This window comes from Somniosus microcephalus, chromosome 4 (genome assembly GCF_052327205.1).
Source record: "Somniosus microcephalus isolate GS21.2 chromosome 4, FLI_Smic_1.0, whole genome shotgun sequence".
Lineage (NCBI taxonomy): Eukaryota > Metazoa > Chordata > Chondrichthyes > Squaliformes > Somniosidae > Somniosus > Somniosus microcephalus.
In genome coordinates, this window is record NC_140990.1 from 90,180,242 (window position 1) to 90,192,652 (window position 12,411).

The 12,411-nt window shown below is 56.7% G+C and overlaps 2 protein-coding genes across 2 annotated transcripts in view; one reads left to right on the forward strand and one right to left on the reverse strand.

The window, feature by feature from the left end:
• LOC147119501 (ubiquitin carboxyl-terminal hydrolase CYLD-like) overlaps nucleotides 1-12,411 on the reverse strand; it is a 388,802-nt gene that overhangs the window by 119,793 nt on the left and 256,598 nt on the right. The window lies entirely within an intron of this gene.
• The window catches only part of LOC147119502 (nuclear factor of activated T-cells, cytoplasmic 4-like), a 79,169-nt gene continuing 70,184 nt past the window's right edge, over nucleotides 3,427-12,411 (forward strand). Inside the window, exons 1-2 of the mRNA XM_085985061.1 lie at nucleotides 3,427-4,571; nucleotides 6,700-6,862. Of these exons, the coding sequence (XP_085841187.1) occupies nucleotides 3,430-4,571; nucleotides 6,700-6,862 (1,305 nt within the window). The 5' untranslated portion in view covers nucleotides 3,427-3,429. The remainder of the gene's footprint in view (nucleotides 4,572-6,699; nucleotides 6,863-12,411) is intronic.

Below are 12,411 nucleotides of genomic sequence, written 5' to 3' on the forward strand. Positions count from 1 at the left end.
CTGACACCCCTCCCCTTCCGACTGTCTCCCCTCCCCCCGACTGACACCCCCTCCCCCTCCGACTGACACCCCATCCCCCTCCGACTGACTCCCCCTCCCCCTCCGACTGACTCCACTCCCCACCCGACAGACTCCCATCCCCCTCTGACTGACGCCCCTCCCACTCTGACTGACGCCCCTCCCCCTCCGACTGACACCCCTCCCCCTCTGACTGACTCCCCTCCCCCCTCCGACTGACACCCCTCCCCCTACGACTGACTCCCCTTCCCCTCCCCCCTCGGCTTGACTCCCCCTCACCCTCCGACTGACGCCCCCTCCGACTGACTCACCTCCCCCTCCGACTGACTCACCTCCCCCTCCGACTGACTCACCTCCCCCTCCGACTGACGCCCCTCCCCCTCCGACTGACGCCCCTCCCCCTCCGACTGATGCCCCTCCCCCTCCGACTGACGCCCCTCCCCCTCCGACTGACTCCCTCTCCCCCGCCGACTGACTCCCCTCACCCCCGACTGAAACCCCTCCCCCTCCGACTGATTCCGCCTCCCTCCGACTGACTTCGCCTCCCTCCGACTGACTCCCCTCCCCTCCGACTGACTCACCCCTCCCCCTGCGACTGACTCACCCTCCCCCTCCGACTGACTCCCCTCCCCCTCCGACTGACGCCCCTCCCCCTCCGACTGACGCTCCTCCCCCTCCGACTGACGACCCTCCCCATCCGACTGACGCTCCCCCCTCTGACTGACGCCCCTCCCCCTCCGACTGACTCTCCTCCCCCTCCGACTGACGCCCCTCCCCCATGACTGACGACCCTCCCCCTCCGACTGACGACCCTCCCCCTCCGACTGACGACCCTCCCCCTCCGACTGACGACCCTCCCCCTCCGACTGACGCCCCTCCCCCTCCGACTGACACCCCTCCCCCTCCGACTGACGCCCCTCCCCCTCCGACTGACGCCCCTCCCCCTCCGACTGACGCCCCTCCCCTCCGACTGACGCCCCTCCCCCCCCGACTGACGCCCCGCCCCCTCCGACTGACGCCCCTCCCCCTCCGACTGACGCCCCTCCCCCTCCGACTGACGCCCCTCCTCCTCCGACTGACGCCCCTCCCCCTCCGACTGACGCCCCTCCCCCTGCGACTGACGCCCCTCCCCCTCCGACTGACGCCCCCCTCCGACTGACGCCCCTCCCCCTCCGACTGACGCCCCTCCCCCTCCGACTGATGCCCCTCCCCCTCCGACTGACTCCCCCTCCCCCTCCGACTCTCTCCTCCTCCCCCACCGACTGACTCCCCTCCCCCTTCGACTGACGCCCCCCCTTCGACTGACTCCCCCTCCCCCTCCGACTGACTCCCGCTCCCTCTCCGACTGACGCCCCTCCCCCGCCGACTGACTCCCCTCCCTCTCCGACTGACTCCCCCTCCGACTGACACCCTTCCCCCTCCGACTGACACCCTTCCCCCTCCGACTGACACCCTTCCCCCTCCGACTGACACCCCCTCCCCCTCCGACTGACTCCCCCTCCCCCTCCGACTGACTCCCCTCCCCCTCCGACTGACTCCCCTCCCCCTCCGACTGACTCCCCTCCCCCACCGAATGACTCCGCCTCCCCCCGACTGACACCCCTCCCCCTCCGACTGTCTCCCCTCTCCCCGAATGACTCCCCCTCCCCCTCCCACTGACTCCATTCCCCCTCCGACTGACTCCCCTCCCCCTCCGACTGACTCCCCTCCTCCTTTGACTGACTCTCCCTCCCCCTCCGACTGACTCCCCCTCCCCCTCCGACTCACTCCCCTCCTCATCCGACTGACGCCACCTCTAGACTTGACTATTTCCAACGTTCTTCTGGCTAGCCTGTCACCTTCACCTTCCATAAACTTCAGCTGATCCGAAACTCTGCTGTCCCTGTCCTAACTCGCACCAAGTCCCGTTCACCCATCACCCCTGTGCTCGCCAACCTACATTGGCGCCCGGTCCGGCAACGCCTCGATTTCAAAATTTTCATCCTTGTTTTCAAATCCCTCCGTGGCCTCGCCTCCTCCCTAACCTCCTCCAGCCCCTACAACCCTCCGAGATCTCTGCACTCCTCCAATTCTGGCCTCTCGCGCATCCCCCCGATTTTAATCGCTCCACCATTGGCGGCCATGCCTTCAGCTGTCGAGGCCCGAAGCTCTGGAATTCCCTCCCTAAACCGCTCCGCCTCTCTCCTCCTTTAAGACGCTCCTTCAAACCTATCTCTTTGACCGAGCTTTTGGTCACCTGGCCTAATAGCTCCTAACCCGCACCAAGTCTCGTTTGCCCATCACCCCTGGGTTCGCTGACTTACATTGGCTCCCGGTTAAGCAACGCCTCGATTTCAAAATTCTCATCCCTGTTTTCAAATCCCTCCATGGCCTCGCCCCTCCCTATCTCTGTAATCTCCTTCAGCCCCACAACCCTGAGATATCTGCACTCCTCTAATTCTGCCCTCTTGAGCATCCCTAATTTTAATCGCTCCACCATTGGCGGCCGTGCCTTCAGCTGTCGAGGCCCCAAGCTCTGGAATTCCCTCCCTAAACCTCTCCACCTCTCTTTCCTCCTTTAAGACGCTCCTTCAAACCTATCTCTTTGACCGAGCTTTTGGTCACCTGTCCTAATAGCTCCTAACCCGCACCAAGGCCCGTTCGCCCATCACCCCTGTGCTCGCTGACCTACATTGACTCCCTTTTGTTCTTTCCTCCCCTCCCCCCTCCCCCTGCTCTTGCTTAAAAACCTGTTCGATCTCCAGCTTTTTCTAGTTCTGACGAAAGGTCATCAACCTGAAACGTTAACTCTGTTTCTCTCTCCACAGATGCTGGCTGACCTGCTGAGTGTTTCCAGCATTTTCTGTTTTTACATTGACTCCCGGTTAAGCAGCACCTCGATTTCAAAATTCTCATCCTTGCTTTCAAATCCTTCCAAGGCCTCGCCCGCCTGTCTCTGTAATCTTCAGCCCTACAACCCCGAGATATCTGCGCTCCTCTAATTCTGCCCTCTTCAGGATCCCTGATTATAATCACTCAACCTTTGGTGGCCGTGCCTTCTGTTGCCTGGGCCCTAAGCTCTGGAATTCCCTGCCTAAACCTCTCCGCCTCTCTACCTCTCTTTCCTCCTTTAAGACGCTCCTTAAAACCTACCTCTTTGGCCAACTTTTTGGTCACCTGCCCTAATTTCTCCTTATGTGGCTCGGTGTCAAATTTGTTGTCTTAAAATACTCCTGTGCAGCGCCCTGGGACGTTTTACTACGTTAAAGGCGCTATATAAATAGAAGTTGTTGTTGCTGTTGTTATGGGGCTCGGCTTCCAAATTTTGTTTGATAATCGCTCCTGTGAAGCGGCCTTGGGACGTTTTACAATGTTAAAAGGCGCTGTATAAAGGCAAGTTATTGTTGTTTTATGGATGACTACCTCAGCTAAATGCTGTCTTCTTCTTTCGCTGCAGATCTGGAAACAGATGACTCCCCGGCCTACAGCAAAGGTCCCTCCTTCACGGTCAATCGGCCGATCGGGATCCCACGTCACCGAGCGCCAGTCCGGGCCGGCATGCACTCCCCTCCACCCCGGCCGGCAGCCGACGCCGAGACCTACGAGAGCCAGCCGGCTCGGCTGATCCACCTGGGCGGCTGCAAATTCCTGGCCTGCCCCAGCATCCAGATCACCGCCATCTCCCCCGGCGACGGGAGCCAGGAGATGGAGCTGGCGGACGAGGACTGCGGGCCCGAGGGCTGGGCGGAGCACCAGCTGCCCCCGCTGCCCGCCGGCCGGGACCACCTCTACCTGCCCCTGGACCCCTTCGGCTACCGCGACTGCTCGCTCAGCCCCAGCTCGGCCAGCAGCTTCTCCTCCCGCGGCTGGCTCTCCGACGCTGCCTCCTCCTGCGGCTCCGCCTCCCACGTCTACGACGACGTGGAGCCCGAGCTGAGCGAGGCAGCCCTGCGCTTCGCCCTGGGCTCCTCCCCCGCCTCCCCCTCCTACCGGGCCTGGCCGGCCGACGAAGCCTGGCCCTTGCCTGGCTCGCCCTGCCCCTCGCCCGGCGGTGGCGACGACGGCAGCCGCCTCAGCCCCCGGGCCCCGGCCTCGGGCCCGCCCTCCCGGCCCAGCTCGCCATGTGGCAAGAGGCGGCACTCAGGCCCCGAGGCCTACTACTACTACTACCACCACCAGCACAACCACCGCTCAGGCTCGGCCCGGCCCTCCCCCAGCCCCTCGCCTGCCCCCTCACGCCGAGGGAGCGTGACGGACGAGGCCCTGTCGCCCCAGGAGGCCCCCTCCTCCCCGCTGCTCCTCCTGCTCGAAGATGGGGTGGTCGTGGCCGGGGACATCCCCCACAAGACCCGCAGGACGTCGCAGGAGCAGAGCGTGGCCCTGTTCCGCGAGGCCGAGGAGGGGGAGGGGGAGGCCGGAGGATCCCCCTACCCGGGGCTGGGGCTGGGGGGAGAAGAAGGCCCCTCTGTCCACCAGCTGGCCAAGAAGGACGCGGCGCCCATGGAATACCTGACCGTCCCCTCGCCCTTCATCTGGAGCAAGGCCCGGGTCGGAGGTCACAGCCCGATCTTTCGGTAGGTAACATAAATCGGCGGTGATTGCGGTAAAAGGTCTCAGGTTGAGGTTAGATACAGAGTAAAGCTCACTCTACACTGTCCCATCAAAACACTCACAGGACAGGTACATCACGGGTTAGATACAGAGTAAAGCTCCCTCTACACTGTCCCATCAAACACTCTCAGGGCAGGTACAGCACGGGTTAGATACAAAGTAAAGCTCCCTCTACACTGTCCCATCAAACACTCTCAGGGCAGGTACAGCACGGGTTAGATACAAAGTAAAGCTCCCTCTACACTGTCCCATCAAACACTCCCAGGGCAGGTACAGCACGGGTTAGATACAGAGTAAAGCTCCCTCTACACTGTCCCATCAAACACTCCCAGGGCAGGTACAGCACGGGTTAGATACAAAGTAAAGCTCCCTCTACACTGTCCCATCAAACACTCCCAGTGCAGGTACAGCACGGGTTAGATACAGAGTAAAGCTCCCTCTACACTGTCCCATCAAACACTCCCAGGGCAGGTACAGCACGGGTTAGATACAGAGTAAAGCTCCCTCTACATTATCCCATCAAACACTCCCAGGGCAGGTACAGCACGGGTTAGATACAGAGTAAAGCTCACCCTACACTGTCCCATCCAACACTCCCAGGGCAGGTACCGCACGGGTTAGATACAGAGTAAAGCTCACCCTACACTGTCCCATCAAATACTCCCAGGGCAGGTACAGCACGGGTTAGATACAGAGTAAAGCTCACCCTACACTGTCCCATCAAACACTGGAGGGTGAGGGACTAACAAACACCAGTCAGTGTACAGATATCTCCTAGAGGGAGAGGGACTGGGAGACACCAGTCAGTGTACACACAGCTCACTGACGGAGAGAGACTGAGAGACACCAGTCGGTGTACAGATATCTCCCTGAGGGAGAGGGACTGAGAGACACCAGTCAGTGTATAGATATCTACCTGAGGGAGCGAGAGACACCAGTCAGTGTACAGATATCTCCCTGAGGGAGAGGGACTGAGAGACACTAGTCCATGTACAGATATCTCCCTGAGGGAGAGTGACTGAGAGACACCAGTCAGTGTATAACTATCTCCCTGAGGGAGAGGGACTGAGAGACACCAGTCAGTGTACAGATATCTCCGTGAGGGAGAGGGACTGAGAGACACCAGTCAGTGTACAGATATCACCCTGAGGGAGAGGGACTGAGAGACACCAGTCAGTGTACAGATATCTCCCTGAGGGAGAGGGACTGAGCGACACCAGTCAGTGTACAGATATCTCCCTGAGGGAGAGAGGGACTGAGAGACACCAGTCAGTGTACAGATATCTCCCTGAGGGAGAGGGACTGAGACACACCAGTCAGTGTACAGATATCTCCCTGAGAGAGAGGGACTGAGAGACACCAGTCAGTGTACAGATATCTCCCTGAGGGAGAGGGGCTGAGAGACACCAGTCAGTGTACAGATATCTCCCTGAGGGAGAGGGACGGAGAGACACCAGTCAGTGTACAGATATCTCCCTGAGGGAGAGGGGCTGAGAGACACCAGTCAGTGTACAGATATCTCCCTGAGGGAGAGGGACTGAGACACACCAGTCAGTGTACAGATATCTCCCTGAGAGAGAGGGACTGAGAGACACCAGTCAGTGTACAGATATCTCCCTGAGGGAGAGGGACGGAGAGACACCAGTCAGTGTACAGATATCTCCCTGAGGGAGAGGGGCTGAGAGACACCAGTCAGTGTACAGATATCTCCCTGAGGGAGAGGGACTGAGACACACCAGTCAGTGTACAGATATCTCCCTGAGAGAGAGGGACTGAGAGACACCAGTCAGTGTACAGATATCTCCCTGAGGGAGAGGGACTGAGAGACACCAGTCAGTGTACAGATATCTCCCTGAGGGAGAGGGACAGAGAGACACCAGTCAGTATACAGATATCTCCCTGAGGGAGAGGGACAGAGAGACACCAGTCAGTGTACAGATATCTCACTGTAAGATTCTGTGATTGGCAGGCTGATTAATAGTCTGGCAGGTCGGCATGTTTGTTGTTTTCGTATCTTCACGCTCTCCCCTTGGAGATCGGTCTGAGGTTGTGGGAGGAATCGCAGGCTGATTACGTTCTTTATGTCTGCAGGCCCTCCGCTCTGCCTCCCCTGGACTGGCCGCTGCCCAGCCAGTACGAACACCTGGAGTTGAAGATTGAAGTTCAGCCCAAGACTCACCACCGAGCGCACTACGAGACAGAGGGGAGCCGCGGCGCGGTGAAGGCAACCGCGGGAGGGCACCCCATGGTCAAGGTACGGTCGGTGGCTCACCGGGAAAGGACCAGCGGGGTCGCGGTTTCCCCCGAGTGTCCCTATTTAATCGCATCATCAACTCCCCACATCTCGCACGTCGGCTCACGGTCACTTGGTAACAGGTGGGTTCAGGACGGGAACAGAGGAATGGAATGGGAGCCAGGGTCAGGGAATGCTGGCCTTTGATCCCCCCCTTGCTCAGCACAGAGACAGAGAAACAGAGACAGGGAGATAGATAGTGACAGGGCGATAGAGAGAGAGAGACAGAGAGAGAGAGGCAGATAGACAGAGAGAGAGACAGACAGAGAGACAGGCAGAGAGAGATGGAGATTAGAGAGAAACGGAGAGAGGCAGAGAGAGAGAGACAGACAGAGGGAGAGAGAGACAGAGGGAGTGAGACACACAGAGATGGAGAGAGAGACGGACATTAGAGACGGGGAGAGAGAGAGAAGGAGAGAGACAGACGGAGAGAGAGACAAAGAGAGACAGACAGACAGAGACGGGGAGAGAGAGAGAGAGAGACGGAGAGAGAGACAAAGAGAGACAGACAGAGAGAGACAGAGAGAGAGATGGAGCTGGAGAGCGACGGAGACACAGACCAGGGGGGTTGGACTCTGGGCTCTTCCGGCTCCGTATCCCGGCGGTTTGGTGATGACAACTGAGTTTCCAAACAAGAAAAGCAAGGGATTGTCTGACAGGCCCCAGTGCTGTGACATCATCGAAAGGTCATGGTTTCACCCCTGGCCTAGATTGCAGGCTTTCGCAGAACTTGCCTGAACAGGGTTGGGGAGAATGTTGTTTCTGTCTTCCAGCCGTAATTAAGAACAGAACCAGGCAAATTGGTTTTTTTTTAAACATGGTCCTTTGGTGTGGTCCCTGTGTAAATATTTGAAATATTTCTCTGCAGAGCCAGTTGTTTTCACAGCAGTACTTCTGCAAATTATTCTCCCTGAGACTGAGAGGCTCGCACGGCCTGATTCACTTCAGCCCACTCGAATCTCACACAGCTACAGAGCAAAACTCCCTCTACACTGTCCCATCAAACACTCCCAGGGCAGGTACAGCACAGGTTAGATACAGAGTAAAGCTCCCTCTACACTGTCTCATCAAACACTCCCAGGGCAGGTACAGCACGGGTTAGATACAGAGTAAAGCTCCCTCTACACTGTCCCATCAAACACTCCCAGGGCAGGTACAGCACGGGTTAGATACAGAGTAAAACTCCCTCTACACTGTCCCATCAAACACTCCCAGTGCAGGTACAGCATGGGTTAGATACAGAGTAAAGCTCCCTCTACACTGTCCCATCAAACACTCCCAGGGCAGGTAGAGCATGGGTTAGATACAGAGTAAAGCTCCCTCTACACTGTCCCATCAAACACTCCCAGGGCAGGTAGAGCATGGGTTAGATACAGAGTAAAGCTCCCTCTACACTGTCCCATCAAACACTCCCAGGGCAGGTAGAGCACGGGTTAGATACAGAGTAAAGCTCCCTCTACACTGTCCCATCAAACACTCCCAGGGCAGGTACAGCATGGGTTAGATACAGAGTAAAGCTCCCTCTACACTGTCCCATCAAACACTCCCAGGGCAGGTAGAGCACGGGTTAGATACAGAGTAAAGCTCCCTCTACACTGTCCCATCAAACACTCCCAGGGCAGGTAGAGCATGGGTTAGATACAGAGTAAAGCTCCCCCTACACTGTCCCATCAAACACTCCCAGGGCAGGTACAGCACGGGTTAGATACAGAGTAAAGCTCCCTCTACACTGTCCCATCAAACACTCCCAGGGCAGGACAGTTATCCTCTTTGGACAGAGAGGAGTTTGATGACTGGTGCCAAGTTAGAGGCTGCAGTCCAATCACCCTGCGTGCCTGTCTGTAATCACAGCCCTCAGGCCTGACGAGACTGGGAATTTCTGGCATTCTGTGGGTGTTGTGGAGTGTGAAGGTGTGGCGTGACAGCAGGAATCATGCTCTGGGCATTTTCTGCCTGCTCTTGCCTGGTTCTGGTCCGGACAGACTCCAGGCTCCAGTCTCCCTGGTTAATAATTAAGCCGCCTGCCCAGCGCAGAATGCTGGAGTCTGGATCCGAGCCCGCTCTTCCCAATCGCTCCTCCCCGTTACTTAACAATAGCTTTTAATGTTAACCTTTACTAAAATGTCTCTTCCCCAGAGCCTGTTCCTATCGGAGGGGATTAACCCTCTCACCCACCTCTCTCCCAGTTACAGTCAGACACCGGGCAGCCTGTTCCTATCGGAGGGGATTAACCCTCTCACCCGCCTCTCCCCCAGTTACAGTCAGACACCGGGGCAGCCTGTTCCTATCGGAGGGGATTAACCCTCTCACCCACCTCTCCCCCAGTTACAGTCAACCTCTGGGCAGCCTGTTCCTATCAGAGGGGATTAACCCTCTCACCCACCTCTCCCCCAGTTACAGTCAGACACTGGGCAGCCTGTTCCTTTCGGAGGGGATTAACCCTCTCACCCACCTCTCCCCCAGTTACAGTCAGACACTGGGCAGCCTGTTCCTATCGGAGCGGACTAACCCTCTCACCCTTCCATTCAATGCCATAGACCTGAACCCCTCTTAGCACGAAGGCCCCAGGTACAACAAACCCCTGGTCTGTGCTGAGTGAGCGGACTCCAGCTTGGGGCGAGCAGTAGGTTGGTGTGGTGGGTGGGGGGAGTGGGGTGGAGGTGGGAGTGGGGGGGGGTGGTGGTATGGCAGTACAATTGTCCTCAAGCCCCTCCTGTATCCGACTAGGGGCCAAAACCACCCAGTCACTCATGTCGGACAGCACGCGGCCGCTTGGGCAGGCTCGGGGGCTTGCGACGCACCCCGTGGCCGAACAGCCTACCGTAACGCTGGCGGCGAGAGGAGGACGAGGAGTTGGAAGGGTTGGGAGAGCACAGCCAGAGAGAGGGAGCGAGCACTGCTCCCCACGTTATGCGGAGGTGGGAGGACAGAGGGAGGGAGGACGATCTCGGAGCGGGGGAGGCCCTGTCGACTGCGGCGTGTGCGCCCGCCCTGCCGTGCGAGGGCCAAGGGTGTCGGCAGCACTGCTTCGTGCCTCTGGCTCTGTGGCTTTAATTCAAACCAGCTGGGGCAGCTGGAGTTGATTAGCATGGTCGGCTCAGGCAGACGCCTCGGCCCGCCTCCCTCGCTGGAAAACTGAGGGATTTATACCAGTGTGTTACAGTGAGGGGTGTGGGGTATATCTGAGTGTTACAGTGAGGAGTGTGGGGTATATCAGAGTGTTACAGTGAGGGGTGTGGGGTATATCCGAGTGTTACAGTGAGGAGTGTGGGGTATATCAGAGTGTTACAGTGAGGGGTGTGGGGTATATCAGAGTGTTACAGTGAGAGGTGTGGGGTATATCAGAGTGTTACAGTGAGGGGTGTGGGGTAATCAGAGTGTTACAGTGAGGGGTGTGGGGTATATCAGAGTGTTACAGTGAGGGGTGTGGGGTATATCAGAGTGTTACAGTGAGGGGTGTGGGGTATATCAGAGTGTTACAGTGAGGGGTGTGGGGTATATCAGTGTGTTACAGTGAGAGGTGTGGGGTATATCAGAGTGTTACAGTGAGGGGTGTGGGGTATATCAGAGTGTTACAGTGAGGGGTGTGGGGTATATCCGAGTGTTACAGTGAGGGGTGTGGGGTATATCCGAGTGTTACAGTGAGGGGTGTGGGGTATATCCGAGTGTTACAGTGAGGAGTGTGGGGTATATCCGAGTGTTACAGTGAGGAGTGTGGGGTATATCAGAGTGTTACAGTGAGGGGTGTGGGGTATATCAGAGAGTGTTACAGTGAGGGCTGTGGCGTATATCAGAGAGTGGTACAGTGAGGGGTATAGGCTATATCAGAGAGTGTTACAGTGAGGGGTGTGGTGTATATCAGAGAGTGTTCCAGTGAGGGGTGTGGGGTATATCAGAGTGTTACAGTGAGGGCTGTGGGGTATATCAGAGAGTGGTACAGTGAGGGGTGTGGGGTATATCAGAGTGTTACACTGAAGGGTGTGGGGTATATCAGAGTGTTACAGTGAGGGGTGTGGTGTATATCAGAGAGTGTTTCAGTGAGGGGTATAGGCTATATCAGAGAGTGTTACAGTGAGGGGTGTGGTGTATATCAGAGAGTGTTCCAGTGAGGGGTGTGGGGTATATCAGAGTGTTACAGTGAGGGGTGTGGGGTATATCAGAGAGTGTTTCAGTGAGGGGTGTGGGGTATATCAGAGTGTTACAGTGAGGGGTATAGGCTATATCAGAGAGTGTTACAGTGAGAGGTGTGGGGTATATCAGAGTGTTACAGTGAGGGGTGTGGGGTATATCAGAGAGTGTTTCAGTGAGGGGTGTGGGGTATATCAGAGTGTGTTTCAGTGAGGGCTGTGGGGTATATCAGAGTGTTACAGTGAAGGGTGTGGGGTATATCAGAGTGTTACAGTGAGGGGTGTGGGGTATATCAGAGAGTGTTACAGTGAGGGGCATAGGGTATATCAGAGAGTGTTACAGTGAGGGGTGTGGGGTATATCAGAGTGTTACAGTGAGGGGTGTGGGGTATATCAGAGAGTGTTACAGTGAGGGGTGTGGGGTATATCAGAGAGTGTTACAGTGAGGGGTGTGGGGTATATCAGAGAGTGTTACAGTGAGGGGTGTGGGGTATATCAGAGAGTGTTACAGTGAGGGGTGTGGGGTATATCAGAGCGTTACACTGAGGGGTGTGGGGTATATCAGAGTGTTACACTGAGGGGTGTGGGGTATATCAGAGAGTGTTACAGTGAAGGGTGTGGGGTATATCAGAGTGTTACAGTGAGTGGTGTGGGGTATATCAGAGAGTGTTACAGTGAGGGGTATAGGGTATATCAGAGAGTGTTACAGTGAGGGGTGTGGGGTATAGCAGAGGGTGAGGGGAGTGTGGTATAGAAACATAGAAGATAGGAGCAGGAGTAGGCCATTCGGCCCCTCGAGCCTGTTCCGCCATTTAATGAGATCATGGCTGATCATCCAAATTCAGTACCCTGTCCCTGCCTTCTCCCCATATCCCTTGAGCCTTAAGAAATATATCTAACTCCTTCTTGAATATATTTAATGAATTGGCCTCAACTGCCTTCTGTGGTAGAGAATTCCACAGGTTCACCACTCTCTGGGTGAAGAAATTCCTCCTCATCTCAGTCCTAAATGGCTTACCACTTATCCTTAGACTGTGACCTCTGGTTCTGGACTCCCCCGCCATCGGGAACATCCTTCCTGCATCTAGTCCGTCTAGTCCTGTTAGAACTTTATAAGTTTCAATGAGATCCCCTCTCATTCTCCTAAACTCTAGCGAATAAATGCACAATCGACCCAATCTCTCTTCATAAGTCATTTCTGCCATCCCAGGTATCAGTCTGGTGAATCTTCGCTGCACTCCCTCCATGGCAAGAACATCCTTCCTCAGATAAGGCGACCAAAACTGCACACAATACTCAAGATGTGGTCTCACCAAGTCCCTGTACAACTGCAGCAAGACATCCTTGTTCCTGTACTCGAACCCTCTCGCTACGAAGGCCTTC